We start from the raw sequence: 20685 nt of genomic DNA, 5'->3' as shown, positions 1-20685 counted from the left end.
ATCTTTCTTGAAAACATGTCTGGTTATAAGGAAAGATTGCCATACTTGGAAACCAGTGAGAGTTAGTGATAGGAAAGGCATCCAGCAGTTGAAAAATTCAACTCAATAAAATTTTTGATATTCTGTGTAAATACAGAAAAGTGAATGTTAAAATGATGATGATAATATGCAGGTTTTAAGAACCACTTAGCCTAATTCTTCTCTGGAGCTATGAAACTTAGTCCTTACAAGACAGTTATATCTATAGTTTAATGGTGTTTGAAAAGAATTTTGCATTTTTGCTTCATTGATAATCTGCTATAGTGTAGTCTTAGTTGCTAAGCATGTTATTCTGAGAAGCCACTGCCATGTCTTAGCAAAAAGAAAAAAGGTTTTTTATTTCTGCTGTTTTGACCATATATGTTGACATCATCTATATAATAAGTGATATGAGATGTATTTTCATGATATACAGGTATGACTTTTGATCATTAATAACTGCTTGAAACTGAGTTTTGTCTTCGTTCTGTTGGCAATTTTAAAATTCCTAATGACCTACCTCGTGGCAGTCAGTAATTGTTTCAATGTTTGAGATGTGGGTTCAGTTGGAGAAGCTAGCAAAGTGTGCAATGTGGTTGCAGATGCTGTTACAAATAAGTCCTTTACGAAACTATCACTTCTTGCCATCGAGTGGTCAGGTTTTGAGGAAACCAAGCTTAATTTACAGCTTCTATTATATCTGTTGTCTTGTTGCGTGTTTTAATAATAATCCATTTACTGTATTTTGAACACTTATAAAATATGAATGCAACTTGTTTATCTATTAATGTTACATCTTTTATATCTCAAAACACTTGCTAAGTGTATAAATTTTGAATTAATACCTCTATTTTCTGCACATGAACACTTTTTGCTTATATGTTTTGCTTCATATGAAAGTTAAGTTCCACTGCTTCACATTTTAATTGCTTTCAATTCCAGATCATACCATTTAGTGAAACCACTAAATTGAAAATGTTGAACAAGTACGTGTGTGTGTGTTCGTATGTGCTTACTTGCCAATAACAATGTAAATTCTTTGTTTCCCTCACCCCCATACACCATAAAACAATTGTACTTTTCTTTTTGTTGATTAAAACATTAATCTTTATGCAACATGAGATTTTATATTAATTTATTTTTCCTCTTTCTCATTCAGACTCACACAATATAAACAGAAACAAATGAAACAAAATAGGTTTTACCCCCAAATAAAATAAAAAGATGCAAAGCTGTTAGTGATCCCAGGTAGCAACGAAGGTTTTAGGATCTTAGTTGGTACTAACATGCTTAAGACAAAGCTTGAGGTATGTTGATTTGATTTCTTTTTTTTTTTTAATTTGTTCCTTTAGCTCACTTTATTTGAAGCTTGATAACTGGTATTGTCTCTCTTTCTCTTTGTTCCAATGGCAATCTAAAAATCAAGTAATATTTTACATATACACACATATTCCATCATGCAATACTGGTCTCATATAAGAAGTAGCATACCTGTTTAGCTATGAAATATTGCACTGCATGTTAAATTATGAAATCATTTGAACATGCATGCCATCTAAAGAGGGGTGTCTGTCCTACCCTGCCACACTCTCTTCCCACATCTTAAAGGCAATGTAAACAGTTGTCAAAAATAACCTCCATCGTCTCGAGTTTGTTTCCCTGTTCAGTGACCACTAATACTGTTTCCATAGAACAATATCTATCACAATCTTACTCTCCTGTTAGTCATCAGTAGTTTCTCACCAGTGAGAACTTTTGATATCAGCAAAGGCTTTAACAGTCTGGTATGAGAACCTCCTAACTTACCAACCTATGACTGTCACCTGTCTATCATTTCTTGGATTGGAAACTTGCTGTCTAATCACATCATTATAGAATGTGCTGATGGAGGTCCTGTTCCTCCCTGCCCTCATTTTTGGTGTATCCTAAAGTCTCGTTCAGTCATCCACACTTTTCTTTCTTTACTTCACTCTTCACCACAGACATTCCAATGCAAATCATAACTCTTCTTTTTAACTTCCCAAACATGAGCAGCATGTGCATGCAATTTATTCGCACTTGCTGAACTTGCACTGCTTCAATGAACAGATACCTGTTGTTCATTGAAGCATCTCCCAGTGAAAGCATGATTATCCAGTTTCTTTCAGCAGCACTTAGTCAATTAATGTACATATCAAGGTAACGGCACCATAAACCAAGGAACAATGCAGTGGAAAGAAGCACATCAAGATATGAAGCCATCCTTAAATCTGGTTAAAATCTTTGTTGAATTTGAGTTTTAACAGTATGAGTCAATCCAATATTCAGGTGGTAGTGTTAAACTGATTAATATATGTTAAAAAAAAATTATAAAGACTAAGGCTTTGAGAATAGAACTAGAGAAATGGATTTTAGTAGGGAACCAACCTTTAAATATTTGAAAGGAAGACGATAGGCAACTAGGAAGATGCTAAAAATGTTTTTGTTACCTGTGACATAATCAGTCCTAGAAATGGTGCTAATGAGAGCTAGTTATTAGATCTAAGAGGATAGAAAGTAGTTTATCTTGTCTTAATGTATGAAACAGACTATATTACATGTGTGTAATACTCATGAGCAGAAAGAAGTTGAATATGGTTTGTTGAATATCCAGTGTTAACTTTTGAGTAAGTTTAAGAGCAAGTAATTTGAGAAAATACCTAGAGATAAGTCTGAGCCAATATATGGAAGCCCCACCATCTCATGTTTATATTGGTTTAGAGGTAACAAAAACTGGTAAATTAGAATACAAATACTCTACAGTACTTATATCCAACTAAATTATCTCCCCCCTCTCTCTTTCATGCACGTAAATGGGGGTGGGTGATGTGCTTTTACATAAAAAGATATGTATAAGAATCTTGTACTTATTCAAATACTGTGTATGTATATTAACAAAGTACCATTATTTTTGACAAGGTTTGAGTATGGAATAAACACAAAATGCACTTGCAAAGAAGTGTTTAGAACATTGCACTTATGGTTACATCTATTCATGCATTCATGATGTTGCATAATACATTACATCATGCTAAGCCACAATGCCTGTTTTCATTTACAATGGTTAGTGATATGAAGAGCACCCAGCTGCAAAAACCATGTCAAAATTATGACTAACAAAGTAAAAATGGCCAGTTTTCTCAGTTATGTGTACTATATCAGACAACAAAGTACAACAATGAAATTCTGTGAGACCAGTGCAATCCATAGCAATTTAGATGTAAAATACTGATGATACATAAGCAAAATTACATAAATATATTTGTCAAAAAAAAAAATTAAGAACATATAGAAAGAATGTAATGATGTTGATTATATAAAGTTTATTCGAATTTAAACTGAGATATACCACATATAGAAGTGTCTGGGTACAGACACCATTTGGTTGAAGAAATTAGATTAGAATAGTAAAATGTACCAATTTGATGAATGAAAGAGTTTTTTTTTTGTCAGTTTGGGAATGAAATTTAAAAAGCAATGACAACAGTTATAACTTGCAACATTAATGACACAGTGCAATAATTCTTATTCTATAGAAATGTTACAAGGTTGGAAAAATAAGCTTAAAATATCAATGGTATTAATGGCTATTTTTTTCTTGTCTTCCCGAGATAATTTTAGTTGGCAACTCTTATTTTGCTGTTCTATTATAAGAATTTTGCTAAAACCTAACTTAAAACAAACAAACAAACCATTAATTCTTTGAAATTTGCAAATAAATACCAATAATAAATTGGTTGAAAACTACCATTTCTGACATATTCTATTTAGAAATTACCACCAGCAGCTGTTTGGTTAACTAGTTCTATGGTAGGGATTGGGTTGGTGACAGCAATTACAGCAACTGAACAACAGCAATAAAAATTACATCAGCAATAATAGTGTATTTCAGTTTCATTGTTGGATCTACAATCTAGTCTGTAGTAGTTTTTCTTTTGTTTAAAATAAATACAATCCAGAACCTAGTTCTAATATTATATTTTGTTATTGCATAAGATTAATAACAGCCATGGGACCAAGTGACCCTAAGTAGATCAATAAAGTGTTGAATTTCATTCCATACAAAGTTCCATTTAACTTTATTCTCTTATCAAATCAGTTTAGTCAGCTGGATCACCTTAAAAGTCTGATCTTAATGATCAATCATATTTATTGACCAAGCAAATAAATCTCTCTGAACAACAACAACAAAAATAGTAGTAGTAATAATAATAATAGATGCAGTACCAGGCAGTGGCTCTCATGGCTTCTGATCTTAACTCATTGGAAGTGTTATCATGTACATTGTTTTGTTTTGGTATAAAAGATGGGTTACAGCAAATATTCTGCTCAATACCACAGATTTGCTTGTCAGTTGTTTGACCTCAACCAGTTGAGCATGTCCCTTAGGAACTGATGATATGTGCATCTCCGATCACGAGCAGAAGTAGTGGAGGAACATCATAGCCATGTATTGAGAGGAATTCTCTGGGGTTTCGATAATTCACTTTGGAAACATGGGTGTTTCGTTCAACATCCTTAAACAGCTCTTATTCAGGGACCTTTTGAGTGGGATGGGCTACTTGACCTGAAGAAAATTCTAACTGGACCCCACCTGCAAGGTCATGCATTATTATCTTGATATGAGATCACCATGTTATGCATATATGGTTGTGATGCATGTGCTTGGTGTACCCTTATCAGATGGGTAGTCATGATGGGTATACTAGGCTTCGTATATTTTACCTCAGTGTCACTTTGATGGCATGCACTGCTCTTTCACTTAATAATAGTAATAATAATAGCAATAGTAATAATAATAGTAATTGTAGCAATAATAGTAGTAATTGTAGTAGTAGTAGTAATGATGATGATCATGATACAGATTAATTGTGATGGCTGTGTAGTTACAATACTTGACTTTTAGCTTGATAGATCAGAGTTGCAGTGAATTTTATTTGCAAAACAGTGGCTGAATATAGATTGAAATTAAATAAATCCATCTGTAATTCTTATGCTAATACCACAGAGAACATTAACAGCTATGGAAGCCGGAGAAATGTTTTCTTTTGAATGATGCTAATACCATTGAATTCTTGAACTTATATTGAATTCTTACATTTGAATAGAAGAGGAAGGACAGTTTAGTAAAAATTTATTGGATTTTTCTGTCTATTTAATGCTCCCTTTTTGATAGAAGGAAGGAATTTGAATGAAAAATCGTATTGTTTTTGAAATCTCATTTCATTTGGAATTGTTGGAAAGCAATGACTACACATTGTTGATACCATTTCAAGACACATCTGATGTTGGGTGAAGACTTTAGTTACAAAGTATTTTGAAATTATATTTGTGTATGCATATTATCGTCATTTAACGTCTGTTTTCCATGCTGGCATGGGTTAGATGGTTTGACAGAAGCTGGCCAGGTTCCACTTGTCTGTTTTGGCATGTGACTGGATACTCTTCCTAATACCAATCACTTTACAGAGTGTACTGGGTGCATTTTATGTGGTACTAGCATTGGTACTTTTTACATGGCCCTAGTATCAGTGCTTTATATGCGGCACTGGCGTGGGTACTTTTTAATATGGCACTGGTTCTTTTTCATGTGGAACTAACAAATTACTTTTTATGTGGCACTGGCACAGGTGTTTTTTCTATGTGGCACCAGCATGGGTGCTTTTCTACATGGCACCAGCACAAGTGCACTAAAAGCCTATGTGAGAATTTCTCTCATAGTGTCTACTGCAGTAAAGTTTTTTTTTCTAATAGAACACCCAAGTGGGAATAGATATTACCTCTCAGTATTGAAACTGACTCTGTTGTTAGTATATATATTTTTTAACAAGCTCACTGGGTAATCGTGATATCAGCACCTGTTCTAGCATTGATTTGCTATATATTGATGGTGGGCAGGTGATTCACTGCTATCTCTAGCAGTCGAGCATTCATCACTGATGAGATCAAGGAAGGTTCAAACCATGTGATCTGGTGTTCTCGGTGCTGGAGTTGGTGGGGATTTATCTCCCCAATAGCAATATAAACAAGTATACATTTTGTACCAAAAGCTTATGTGAGAGTTTCTCTCATGGTATCTACCACAGTAAAGTTTGTTCTAATAGAACATCATGTTTAAGTGGGAATAAATATTACCTCCGTATTAATACTGCCTCCATCACTGATATATACATCTGTATGCACATACACCTCTGTCTTCTTGTGTTGACTCTGCTTAAAAAAAATCCAGAATTTGTGTGTCCCACAACTTGGTAATTCAACAAGTAGATGTAGTGAAAACAATACCAGACTCGAAAATATACACTGATTGGAGTTGATATGTTCAACTAAATCTTTGAATATGGTGTTCCAGCTTTTTCACAGTCCAAACTAGTAAAAGAAGAAAGAAATATATATACTATAAACTCATTTTATTTGCTGGTGTGTTCAGTTGAATTCAGTTACAGAGATTACAGTGATGGATTATATTTTGTTCTTTTTACATTAAGAAAAGCAAGAAATGGTTTTTCCTTTCACTCTTTTACACTTTTTTTCTCTTTTGCTCCTTCCCTCTCATGCACAATCTCACATTTATTTTCAGGATCTCTCTCACTCTGTCTCCCATATGCTCCCCTCTGTCTCATCTACATACACACATTTATTATTTTTCTTCAAGAAATAAAAGGCAGTATCTCTCCCCACCGACTTTCCGTTAACCCAGAATATTCCAATAATCTCTCTAATAAATCAACTGGTTGTTTTTCTGAATCAAATCTAGAGTTTCTTTTCTCAATGATAACAGCATTTCATGTTTGCTTTTTTATTTATGACTCCTTTGGTGTGTAATGGTTAATGTGACCTAGTCCTAAGTTCTAATTTGTAATTAATATTGCAGCTTCAGATAAGCTAAGATGTAATGTGACTAGATTCAAAACTACTTTCCAGAGACATTCACGCTATGAGAAAAGATTAATAGAGAAATTTCAAATGTTTAGCTTTCTCATGTAATGCAATCTTGGGATTGGCTTCCCCCTCCATGGAATTTCAAGAAGTTGTAAACAACACATCCACACATTGAACATATGAAATTGTTTACTGTACTCTAGATGTCTTTTGACTCTTAGATGTGTTCCAGTTTTATTGAATTTATCTAAGCATTAAGAAAATGTAACACGACAACCCCTTAGCCATCACCACAATCACTATCACCATTTGTTGTTGTTTTGTGATTGTTTATCATTTGAAAGTAGATTATATTGATATAACTGTTAATGTTTTTGGGCTGTTTTATATTATTTATAATTAATGTTTGGAATATTGACTTTGGATTATTTGACTGTTTTGTTTATTTCTCCTACAATATTTATTTATATCACAAGTATTTCCATATAGATTATGTAACATTTGTTCCCAAGCTGACAAGAGATATTCACAAAGAAAATTAGCAAATACTACTATGACTACTACTATTGCTAATAATAATAATAATAATAATAATAATAATAATTGTATTTTAGCTTTTGTTTTTCAAAGATTAGAAATGTCATGGCTGTTTTAACCAGCCACAGAAGCAGCAGCAGCAGCCTATTAAAACTACATTTTCTATTCTAATGAGATACTTTCTGAATGGCCACTGAATGGTGCAGCTATTTCCAACTTCAATGGAGACAATCTGTAGCATTTTTTTATGGTATTGATGTACTGCTGTTGGAGAGGAGACATGGCTAAGTCTAGTTAAATCAGTTAATTATTCAGCTTTCTGGAGAGAGAGAGAGAGAGAGAGAGAGAGAGAGGAAGGAAAAAAAAAAGTCCAGCCCCAGTTCAAGTTTCTATTTTTCAGTTACCTTTGACTGTACCCATTTAAATCTTGTTTAGGGTCAAATTGAAAATTTTATTTGTTCGGTTTATATTGTTTTAATATTAGTTGGACAAAGGAAGAGGAATGCTTCGTGTCTGTGACTCTTGCAGGCCTTCACAGACTGGTGAAATTGATATTCTGTTTTGCATTCTCTAAATCAATGTCAATATTGAAAACATGGACAAAGTGTATGTTTCAGTGGGTTGGTTTGACAAGGGGTCAGAGTAGGAGTGTATTAGACAGGCTTGGGTGGAGTGAGCATGCAACAAGATAGTTCAGGGAAACAGAAACCATTGTACTAGCAAAAGAGGAGATACAGAATAGAAACAGCACATCTGGGACAAAATGGTTATAATGTGATGGTGTAAGAATATTTACTATTTAATTGAATGGTGCTGGATGCAGTCTGGGATATTTGTGTATATTAGTAGCAGCACCATCTGTTTTTTATAGTTCTTCAATGTAAGTCTTACTTGAGCTTTGTAGAGGGTTGGTCAGCTACTGATTGGAGCTAAACTATTTTTCTTTCCCTGACTAGACTTTAGGGTACTATTTTGGCAATGTTATAGAAATGTAGTCACCACGAAAGAAGGGCCAGCAACTTTGAAGTTTCAGTTTGTCATCCCATTTCAGGTTGATGCAGTTCTGGCATGAGGCAGCTAGGTTGCATGAGGATGATGTGTATGCATAGATGGTCAATGAGTGAGCAACAGTATCATCTACATAAGTAGCATACATAATTATCAATAACAACAGTTGGTTATTAATGTAGTGGAGGTAGAGTGTGCAAAACAACCAAAATTTGGACTGTATCAGAGTTGCTAAAAAGTGGTCTGAGAGTGTCCCTCCACAACATGCTGCACTGGAGCTGTCTGAAAAGAAACTACTAATCCATGAGATAAATAAATCCACTAGGTTGGCAACTTAGCTTGCAGGTTCTTGTGTTAAATAGTACTGAAGGTTTTGTTGTTGTTAAGGACCACAGCATTGCTTTCACTGAAGTCCTCAAAGGCGAGAGACCACTGCATGACATAAAAAGCAATTCTCTGTTAGACCTATCCATAAGGGAAACTGTATAGATGGTAAAAGGAAGGTTCAAAGTGAAGAAGTGGTTTTGTTTGCAATTTGTTTCTGCTAACTTTGAAAGGTTATCAGGTGACAGTAGTAAGTGGTTAGTAGCAGTAGCTGAGTAATTTTCTTTCTTGGGAATGTGACTCACTCCAGTGTATTTCCATAGATTGGGATAAATCTTTGTAGAGAGGCAAGATTCAAGGGTTCTGTGAGGCGAGGAGCAAATTCTAGATTGCTTTTAGGGTGATGGAAAATACACCATTCTTTCCATCACCCTAAAAGCAATCCAGTCACTTTTGTTGGATTGTGCATTAGGGGAAATTTTGCAGTCGTTAATATATAGTAAAATAATTGAAATAGAAGGATGTTATGAAGGAATTTTTGTGGGGTGTGTGTTAAAGTTTGGTGGAAGCACAGGTGTGGGGAGACAAATGCTGTAAATTTTCTACAAATGGATTACCAAGATTTTTTTTTTTAGTAACTTAGCCTGAAATAACAGCCAGATTTTCCTCACCACTAACTACAACACTTTTAATCTTAGAAAAGTGCATCTACAATGACATATAAGCCAGTCATGGCAAGGCTGTTCATCAAATGACAACAAATATCATCAAAATTTGACATTTCAGACATGAATTTTTTTTTGCATTTTAGGCTGAACAATTTATCTATTCCTGGAAATGTCTCTGTAAATAGAACTCCAATGTGCATCAGCTTTTATCACTTACTTTGACATGTTGGAGTAATATTCTTCTGAAAATGTTCCATTCAGACTGTATCACATGTTTGGAATTTATTTGTTAGTTCTTAATAATTTAGTATTATTATGCTGTGTTGATGATAATGTTCAATTTCAGTTGTCAAATAATGAGGTAATCAATAATTCACATTGTGATAATAAGGTAGTGAATTGGCAGAGTTGCTTGGAGTTGATTCTTCACTGTCTGTCTGTGTTTCTTCTATCTGTCTTTTTACTTTTTTTTTACTATTTACTTGTTTCAGTCATTAGACTGTAGCCATACTGTGGCACTGCCTTGAAGAACTTTTTAGTTGAATATATCGATTCCCAGTACTTTTTAAAGCCTGGTACTTATTCTATTGATCTCTTTTACTGAACCGCTAAGTGACAGGGACACAAAAAAAAAAAAACACACCACTGGTTATCAAACAGTGATGGGGGAACACACACACATACACACACATCTTTCAGTTTCTGTCTGCCAAATCCATTCACAAGGCTTTAGTCAGCCTGAGGCTATAGTAGAAGACACTTGCCCAAGGCGCCATGCAGTGGGACTGAACCCAGAACCATGTGGTTGGGAAGCAAGCCTCTTATCACACAGCTGTGCCTGTCTGTGTTTCTTCTGTTTGTCTGTCTTTCTGGAAGAAATTGGCTGTGTTTAGCATTTAAACAGGCCATATATGGCCCAAATATTTGACCTGTTTTATTTTCAAACTTGCACCTGCCCTACAATGTCATTCAAAAATAAACAATCACTTCCTTGACATCCCAAAACTATGAGATAATGCATAATTAATTCGAAACATGAATGAATAAGCTTTACTGTTGACAGATTAATCTGAATGCTACAGGGTTAGAGCTGGAGAGATTTGAGCTCTTCCAGGTCTAGCAACACTCAAGACATATGTTGTGAAGAGCCAAAGCAAAGCAAAACAAATATTGATTATGGCTTTGAATATCTGTAATCACTAATGATTCTTATGACAATTTGCCTTGGAATAATTTACCATTAAAATGAAACAAACAGCTGAAGTGTATATGAGAGAGAGAGAGAGAGAGAGTGAAAGATGCATACAATTATGTAACTAAAAATATCTTTTACAGTTTAAACGTAAAAGTACCTTTCTGTTTGTTTTGTTGTTATTGTACAACTATCATATACTTTAAAAAAATTTTGCAAGCTTTTGTACCATGGCATATTACAGCAAATGGTTTTTAGAAACCTCTAGCACCACAAAACTACAGTGAAATGAAGATTGTTGCATATAATATTAAGAAATCCTTTTACGTATTATAAGTGTAAATTTTTTTTACCCTTTAGCATTCAGATTTCTCTGTCAAATTTAATGTTTATTTATTCACATTGATTTGAGTTGGTCATGTATTATCTTGTAGCTTAGGGATTTCAATGATTTTAGAATAATATCGTAGGATAAATGTGAGAGACCAGATCTGACCAGTTTCAAAATAAAACAGGTAGATTATTTTGGTTGGATATGACTAGTTTAAATGCTAAAGGGTTAAAAAAGCTTGCGGGGAAATTTATTGCTAGAACTAATCCCTGTATAGTGAGTTGAATTAATTCCAGTGTATTGTGGTAATTATTGAATAAAAGGCAAATTTTGCTTGAATGGAATGTTCTAACTGTTGTACTGGAATGCTTTACTCTACATGGTGGAATGTGCATTGTAAAAGTAACTGATATTTGTTATTGTTATTAAACTCCAAGTTAGCTCTGGTCCAGTAGACGTATGGCCGAAAGTATGTTAGCTGTGACCATCCTTTCTCTGTATATACTGAGGACTACATTATCCATTGTGGTCTTCCTTCTTTAAGATGGTAGAGCATGATTTGAAGTAAAATTGTTTGTTCTGTTTTTCTTTCTCAGTAGAGATATAATGGAGAAGCAATGATGAAGAAATATGTCTTCTACTGTCTGAATGTTTGAAACAAATCATATAATTAGTTTTTCTTTAATGATTTGTATTATAATGGTTTGCTAATTTAAAGTGCGTGAATTGGATGGCATGCTTGTGAGATCTACAGGCAAGTAATCAAAGGATAAAAATAACTTGTGTCATGATAAAATTAAAAACAAAATGTATTCATTTTTTTTGTTGTATTTAGATTTTATATGGCAGCCAAATGATTCAGGCTCCAGACAACATTGTCATTATGAGTATAAAATTTCATCAAATGTAGATTTTCTTAGAAATGCTTATTTAGAGTTGAAAATAAAAAAAAAATATTTATCAAACTTTTTCAACACAATTGATCTAATTATAAATTAACAGCTATAATTTTAATGTAAATTATATGAGAAGTTGTAAATACCAATTTGAAATTGTAAAAAAACCCCAAAAAACAACAGGCTCATTGCGGGACTTAAATCATATAGTTATCGCTTACTAGGGAACTGCATTATTGATTACATAACAAAGTTCTTGCCATTTTCTTTTCTAAAATGAAGTACTGTATTTTTACCATAGTGTTTTATCTTTATTTTAACAGGTAGATTATCTCAATGAGTATCTTGTGCTTCACAGATAATTCATTTGTGACTGGTGTGTCCTCATTGGCCTAGTTGCTTATTTTTTGTCTCACATTGATGCTTCTTATGTTTAATATCATTTGCATTAAAATCTTAGCTGTCAATTTATTATTTGTTCAATATTCATGGGGTTTATGCTTGTAAGGCAGTGAGCTGGCAGAATCGTTAGTACACCGGGTGAAATGCTTAGCAGTATTTCATCTGTTTTTATGTTCTGAGTTCAAATTCATCCTTTCATCCTTTTGGGGTCGATAAATTAAGCACCAGTTGTGTACTGGGAGCAATCTAATCGACTGGCCCCTCTCCAAAAGTTTTGGGCCTTGTGTCTAGAGTAGAAAAGAATATTCATGGGTTTTATGCTTGTAACAAACATCAAACTGAAGTAGAACATTCTTTCTACTCTTTTGGGCTTGTGTCTACTAAGTACAGTAGTTTCTTCTGTTGCTAAAATCCCCCCAAGTTGATGAGACCTGATGACATTTTGCTTGTTACACTGCAGTGAGGAGAACTCAATGGGAAGTTCAGATTTTCAATGTTAGAATTGCAGGTGTGGTTCTGTGGTAAGAAATTTGCTTTCTAATTCCAACCAATAGGACTGGTTCAGTGTTCAGTCCTATTGCATAGCATCTTGGACAAGTGTCTTCTAATGTATCCCTGGTCCAACCAAAGCCTTGTGAGTGGATTTGAAAGATGGAAACTAAAGAAAGCCCATTGTCTGTGTATGTGTATGATTGTCTCCTTGCCTTGATATCACATGATAATTGTAAATGAGTGTCACCATCATACAAGCGATGTTCTTCATTTCCAGTCTTCTGTGAAAACATGTCCGGTCATGGGGAAAATATTATCTTACTTGGAAACAGGTGAGGGTTGGTGACATGAAGAGCATCCAGCTTTAGAAAATCCATCTCAACAAATTCCATCTTCTGACCCATGGAAAAGTGGATGTTCAAACAATGATGATGATAATGAATTGCAGTTAAGATGATTTGGCTATGGCTGTCAATCAATAGCAGCTGTACATTGATATCATAGCTATTGTAGAAGCTAATTACATTTACCATGTCAATTACCATCTCTGCATTCACAACAACCACCACAACTTAACCTTTTAATATTCAGATTACTCTGTCAAATGTGATGCATATTTATTCACATTGTTTTGAATCGATCGTTCATAGCTTTGAAATTTCGATGATATAGTTGTTTATGTTTAGAATGACATTGTAGGGTAAGTGTGAGAGATCAGATGTAGCTAGTTTGAAAATAAAACAGATAGGATATTTGGGCTAGATATGACTGGTTGAAATGATAAAGGCTTAAGCTAAAAATATGAATATGCATGAAATAGTTGGACAACACCAAAGAAAATTATTAAGTCAGATATAAGAAATCTTTTTTTTTTTTTTAATGGTTTCATTGGACTGCTGCACAGTCCAGTGAAACCTGGAAAAGTGTTATCTCTTGTAATATTAATATAATTTTGGTCTTGTGCAGGCTTTGTGAGTGAAATTGGGTAGATGGAAATCATGCAGAGTCTTGAAAATTGCATTGTGCCAGTTGTTAGGTGTTAGACCTAATCCTTCACCTGATTTAACATCATGTCCCTGATTCTTGAGAGGATTTAGTGTTATAAGCACTTTGGACCAGGAGAAATAATGAGTTTTTCCTCACCCCATCTACCAGTTTCAGACCTCTGACAAAAAAAAAAATCCTCTTAGACACATAAATAAAATAAGGAGTGGCTGTGTGGTAAGTAGCTTGCTAACCAACCACATGGCTCCGGGTTCAGTCCCACTGCGTGGCATCTTGGGCAAGTGTCTTCTGCTATAGCCCCGGGCCGACCAATGCCTTGTGAGTGGATTTGGTAGACGGAAACTGAAAGAAGCTTGTCGTATATATATATATATATATATATATATATATATATATATATATATATATATATATGTGTGTGTGTGTGTGTCTGTGTTTGTCCCCCTAGCATTGCTTGACAACCGATGCTGGTGTGTTTATGTCCCCGTCACTTAGCGGTTCGGCAAAAAGAGACCGATAGAATAAGTACTGGGCTTACAAAGAATAAGTCCCGGGGTCGATTTGCTCGACTAAAGGCGGTGTTCCAGCATGGCCGCAGTTAAATGACTGAAACAAGTAAAAGAGTAAAGAGTATACTATATAGTGTTGAACAATTCGAAAGATTTAGCAGAATTGTCCTCTGTGGATAACAGTGTTTCTCTTTCATTTTTTTTTTTCAAAAACAAAAAATAAGACGTGAAATTGAACTCTGTATGAATAACCTACCACAGAAAAAAAAATGCTTGATAACTGATAACTTGATAACTGAGTTATTTTGCTTGATAACTGAGTTATTTTGCAGCTAAATAAGCACATATTGAGCAATAATGATCAAATGTTTTCAGATAAGATAAACTACATATATTAGCAGATAGTAAGCATGATGTAATTTTGAAACACAAAGATTATGGAAAAAATGAACTGAAAAAGGAAGCTAAACTCTAATAGGAATTGACAGCAGTTGGGATAACTCGGTGTTAGAGAAAAAAAAATAGCATCTGCATTTATGAATTGTTAACTTTAGGCCAACTTTGATTAAACAAACCAGCCTTGGCCATCTTGCCCAGAAATACATTGTGTAATGTATCCTTTCTTTATGTGATATGGTGGGGTATGGTTTAAGGGAGATTTGGCTGTTATTTCTAGCCCATTGAGCGACCATGTTGAAGCTCTTGTTGGAGTATTGACCAAAGTTAAAGACAGCTACAGGGAAGCCAAAGCATAGATCTTGTCTGTTAGTCCTTGTATATCTCTTTTCTTCCATCCATTCCTTTACCCCTCTCTTTCTCTATCTCTCCCACCATCCCTTCCTTTGCCTCTGTATACATCACTCCTTCCAGATATTCCTTTGTCTTTCCTTCCATCCAGTACTTTGTCCAGTAAATCTATCTCCTTCCATAAATTCCTTTTGTCCATTCTATGATGGACTGGGAAAATGGACAGAAAATTGTTAGCCATATTGATGATTTATCCAGCCATTATAGTCTCATATCTCTAAATTACTGCAAGTGTTAATAAAAGAATTCAGTTTGAATGTCATAATCAATTTAAGAATTGTATATTGTACCAGTAAATTGTCTTTAGTCTTTAATGCACTATAAAATAACTGCTGTATCATCCTAGTCTGGTCTGTTGTTTGTTCTCTGTAGACCATTTTGATTATCTTTCATTGATTCACAATTCTTTGGCTTGTTACTTTAATACTAGAGTAACCTTGTTTCTCAGTTAAAATATTTTTATGTTAAATGGATTCTCTAATTGAAGCCAGCACAAGCATGCAAGAAGTGGAACTAAAGCCTATAAATGATAATGGTAGCAGTGATGATAATGGTTATGATGGTAATGACATATTGTAAATGAGACTACAAAATTGTATGTGATGGAAAAACTGCTGTGAATATTACTGATCTATAACTCTCTATATTTGATAGCTACTGTTTACTGCAGTTTGAACATAGTCATTGAGTATTCTGTCTGCAATTGTTTCTTGTTTTAATGGATGTTAGTTGAAATTTCTTAAAATAGAGATGTGGTTTAAACAAGAAAACAAAAACATTCTGATAATTTTGTAATATATCCCCTGATCTTGGAGTAGATCTTAGAATGGATATAGTCATTTAATTTGCGAATCAGTGAAGAATAGGTTGAGGGTTAATCGTTGTTGAATCTCTCCTACCATTCTTGGTGCAGAGATGAAAGTAGGAAATACAAAGGAAATATTTTTGTGTCTTTGTACTGATTTGAACTTTTTCACAGTGGAATTATCAGTATGTTGCTAAAAGTTTGCTTTGTGTATGTGTGTGTGTGCGCGTGCGTGTGTGTGCAACTCTTCTCCCATGCAAATAATTCAAAATGAAAGTCAGTACTGCAAAAGTAAAGTTCTAGACTGCTGTTTACTGTTGTGTTTTGGGAAGGAAACGTGGCAGGGGAGGGCCCGAAATAGATTGATGAGTGTAAAAACATTTTAGCTGGACTTGGGAACTCGGAAATGATGGATGAGATATTTTGGTCAACATCTATTGATAAATTTTATTTTACAGTTAACGACCAAGCCAGTTGTTTGCTGATTAAATATTTATCGATAAGCTCTAAGTAATAACTATCACTCGTGTGTGTGTGTGTGTGTGTGTGTGTTTACTCTGTTTTGAATAAATATTAACATGTCTAATTACTTGGGTTGATGACTTGGATTTAATGAGAAAGAAATGTCTGTGCTTTGATCGAAGTTATATCCTAGTTAATTGCTTATAATGTTATGCATTTAAGGTAATCCTTTTATATATGTACTGATATACATGCCTCAATGAAAATGTGTTTATTCTGAACCAAGGACAACAGGAAGGAACAAAAAGCAACAGCTAGGTCCTAGCTATCACATAAGTTCTGTCTGAATTTTGAATAAAGAAAACAAGTGATCAAATGTTATATTTAATTGAAATTTAATCATCAATGTACTTTCCCTGATTATCTATAACTTCATTCCATCTATTTACAAGCTTTTTAATCCCATCAATGTAAAACTCTTTTGGTTTCAAAGCCAAGAACTCTGAAATGTCAGTTTTGACCTCCTCCTGGCTTGCAAAAGTTATGTCCCCCAAATGATTCTGTAAACTATGAAACAAATGGTAGTCTGAAGGAGCAAGGTCAGGAGAATAAGGTAGATGAGGAATTTTTTCCCAACCAAGCTCTTCGATCTTCTGTGATGTGATCTTTGCAGTGTGGGGTTGCACGTTGTCCTGATGAAACATCACTCCTTTTCGATTCACTAAAGCAGGTCTTTTTTTTCTTCAAAGCTTGATTCAAAGTGAATTATTCCTTTGCAATTCCACCAGATAGAGAGAACCTTTTTCCCATGAATTTCCCTTCGCGGTTATGGTTGAGCTTTTTCCCTTTTACCAAGCCACTGTTTACAATGTTTAACATGTCGATAGAAGTTCCATTTTTTTGTCACCAGTCACAAGTCTATCTAAAAAGGGTGAAATGAGTTCGCGAGAATGGAGAGAAGAGCAGATGTCAACTCAGGATTTGCGGTTGCTTTCAGACAATTCATGAGGCACCCATTTTCCAAGTTTTGGAACCTTTCCAAGTTGTTGAAGATGACAATAAGCTTTATTACCAATTCTTCAACTGATAATGCAGGATTTTCTTCAAGTAATGCCTCAAGGAGCTTATCATCAAACTCAACTGGACATCCTGTTCGGTCTTCATCTTCAAAGCTGAAATCTTCACTTCTGAATTTTGAAAACTATCTTCTGCAAGTTCTTTCATTCAAGCATTCTTTCCCATAAACTAAGTGTATGTTTCAAGTCGCTTTGGCTGTAGAGTTTCCTTTTTTGTACTCATAAAACATTATGTGCCTCAAATGCTCTTTGGATATTTCCAGGTTGGAAAGGGTTTTAATCAAAGAAATTTTAATTCTATTCTGTAAAATAATATTTAATTAGTTTAAATGTACACAAATGCATAAAAAATTCATAAAAATAATTTTTAATTCTATTAGACATTCTAAAATACTATTAAATTTCATTCAATTGTAAAAAAGGTAAAATCGGACAGAACTTATGGGATGACCTGATCATATTTATTTTTCATTGTGCCTTCTTTGTTCACTCTTTAAAATATTCAATCGTATTCTTTGACCAGTTGCAACTTCATCATCAATTAATTAATTAATTAATTAGTTATATGTGTATCTGTCTGTTTGTCTATCCATCTCTGTTCTTTATTTCTGTACTATGCAGAATATTGTTTGTCCTTGAACAGCCCCAACTCAGTAGTAGGTTTTTCTATCAGAAGAGCTTGTTAGCTCCTCACTCAACCCACTCTATGTTTCGACATGTAAAAAGCACCATCCGAACGTAGCTGATGCCAGCGCCGCCTGACTGGAGTCTGTGTCGGTAACACGTAAAAAGTACCAACTGATCGTAGCCGTTTGCCAGCCTCCCCTGGCCCCTGTGCCGGTGGCATGTAAAAAGCACCCACTACACTCATAGAGTGACTGGCGTTAGGAAGGGCATCCAGTCGTAGAAACACTGCCAGATCAGACTGGAGCCTGGTGCAGCCTCCTGGCTTCCCAGACCCAGGTCGAACTGTCCAACCCATGCTAGCATGGAAAACAGACGTTAAATGATGATGATGATACATATGTGTATGTTTGGGTATATGGATGAAATGAAAAATGTGCTCAATACATGTAATAGAGACAATTTGTTCCATTATTCATTCAAAATTTTTCCTATTTGTGTGGCATCCATTCAGGCAGCCAGGGTTTCCTTGGTGATAGGAAATATTTTATTACAAAAAGCAGATGCAGGCGTTCTTGTGTGTGTGTGTGTGTGTGTGTGTGTGTGTGTGTGTGTGTGTGTACACACACACGTATACATATATTTATTATGCTTGTATAATGTTTAGTTATCATCAAGGTAATTGTAAAATGGTGTACAATGTTTCTCTCTTTTATGTAAATTTACTTCTCTCAATCTTTACATGTCAATTCCCTTGACATTTCTATTCATTTTTTTTTTATTTGCTTTTTGTGTTCTGTTTGTCCCCTTCATCAAACACACTGAAACTAAAGAGAATATTGTTTTGGTTTCACTATTTATATATAAAGCAGAAATGTTTGTCCGTGTTGCTATTCAGTTACCATGACAACACAAAAATATATGCTACATAGGAAGTACTACATGTTTTCCTTGTGTTGCTTGGCACCAAAGAAGGAGAAGTGGAGGCAGACCAATCTGCAATATATCAAAGAGAATGAAATTGCTGTTGACAGGAGCTCGCAATGATTGATACAACATATCCGAACGACAATACTGAAATAGAATTAGAAAGGAATGAGTAAAAATAAGGAGATGCTTATACTTCATGAATACCAAAACAAACAAGGACCCAACAATGGTGGCAGAAAATATGGCTTATTAAGTCTTTTGGAAATATTGGGTAGTTGTAGTGTGTGAATATGTATGTACGTGAAAATTGTTAGGTGTATCAACTTTCTGCTTTAAGCTTTTACGAACACTCGGTTTATAGACGTCTTTAATATTCCATTCAATCTTTAAACTATTTTTTTTTTAAATCTCCTTAAAAATATAAAATTTGTAAATACTTTTGTTATATAACCTGACTTGAAGAAGCATGTGGTATGCTAACTTAACTTCCCTAGATACATTGCTTGAAGATGAAATCATCTGTGCTCCTGTAAAAACCAAATGCATTGTGGGACAATCTTATCTGAACAATGTTCTTGTCAAAATATTAAAAAATTGAATGTAATATCCCTTGGAGTTTTTCCAGTTGTTTTGTTAATTTTATTAATATTTTGTTATTTTCTCTGATGTTGATTTCTGTTTACAACACTGTCTTTCCTTTTATCTCCATCTATTTTATCTTTTTGTTGATGCCACAGGGGGTGAAGAACATTGTTTTTTTCTTCTTGGGAGGTACAATGAAAACGAAAAAGTTATTTCATTTTTAAAACTTTTTTTAATGTTTTTCTATTTTTTCTGCACTGATTTGTTGTCCATTTCAATTGAATTTAAGCTACCACAAGTAAGAATAAACCCCAAAGAAAATAAATAAAGAAAAGATGGTACTTAGATGGCTGTTTTAATTAAGTAAATATGTTTTGATTGTATATATCAGATTTTTAATAAGCTCTGTAGCTATTCACAGTATCAGTGAATAATTTTTTTCACTTTTTCTGTATCAGAGACAACGAATTCTCATCCATGCAAGTGATTGGCTGTGAGTATATTCCATTGAAGAGGCTCCAAACGGCTCAAATGTGTCTAGTGCTCACACTGAATGTTACTGGGTTAAATTTTTGTCTCTCTGATATTTATTGTATTTTTAACACAAATCCATAAGAGATATTATGTCAGGACAAATACTGTCAGTAATGTGTATACATTGAATATGATATGTAGATGGCTATTTTAATAGCTTTTATTGTACAATACCAGTTCATGACCAGTCAAAAATAATGTAGGGGAAATTACTTTCCCTGTTTTCTAGAGTGTAATTACATCATTAGAATTTAATTTTGTTGTTTGTTAGTAATATTATTACAAGCTGCAGCAATTTACTTCTGTTATTGCCAATTGTGATTCACCCTAGCAATGTTACCAGTTATTCTAGTTAATGATAATAACATATCAGTTTTTTTATGAGAAAGGTTTATCAGCTTCTCACTCAACCATTTTACATTTCAGATTTTTATAACATATATATAATAATATACTTGAATGTATGAATGGGATTGAAAAAAAATAGACTACTCACTATATGTAATAGTTAATTAATTTGTTTATAGTTGATTATCCTTTGGATTTTTTTCTTGCTAATGTGCATTCATTTTATTCAGAAAGC

At 34.1% G+C, this 20685-nt stretch overlaps 1 protein-coding gene across 2 annotated transcripts in view; it reads left to right on the top strand.

Annotated features, from left to right (window-relative positions):
* The window catches only part of LOC115217012 (ras-specific guanine nucleotide-releasing factor RalGPS1), a 224100-nt gene that overhangs the window by 69126 nt on the left and 134289 nt on the right, over window positions 1-20685 (top strand). Inside the window, exon 2 of one of the 2 annotated variants that reach the window (XM_036506205.1) lies at window positions 1178-1325. The exons of the other annotated variant lie outside the window; for it this stretch is intronic. Within the exon in view, the coding sequence (XP_036362098.1) occupies window positions 1305-1325 (21 nt within the window). The 5' untranslated portion in view covers window positions 1178-1304. The remainder of the gene's footprint in view (window positions 1-1177; window positions 1326-20685) is intronic. 2 annotated transcript variants of the gene reach the window in all.

The sequence above is a fragment of the Octopus sinensis genome, linkage group LG1 (assembly GCF_006345805.1).
Source record: "Octopus sinensis linkage group LG1, ASM634580v1, whole genome shotgun sequence".
Classification (NCBI taxonomy): domain Eukaryota; kingdom Metazoa; phylum Mollusca; class Cephalopoda; order Octopoda; family Octopodidae; genus Octopus; species Octopus sinensis.
This window is presented reverse-complemented; position numbering and strand designations above follow the sequence as displayed.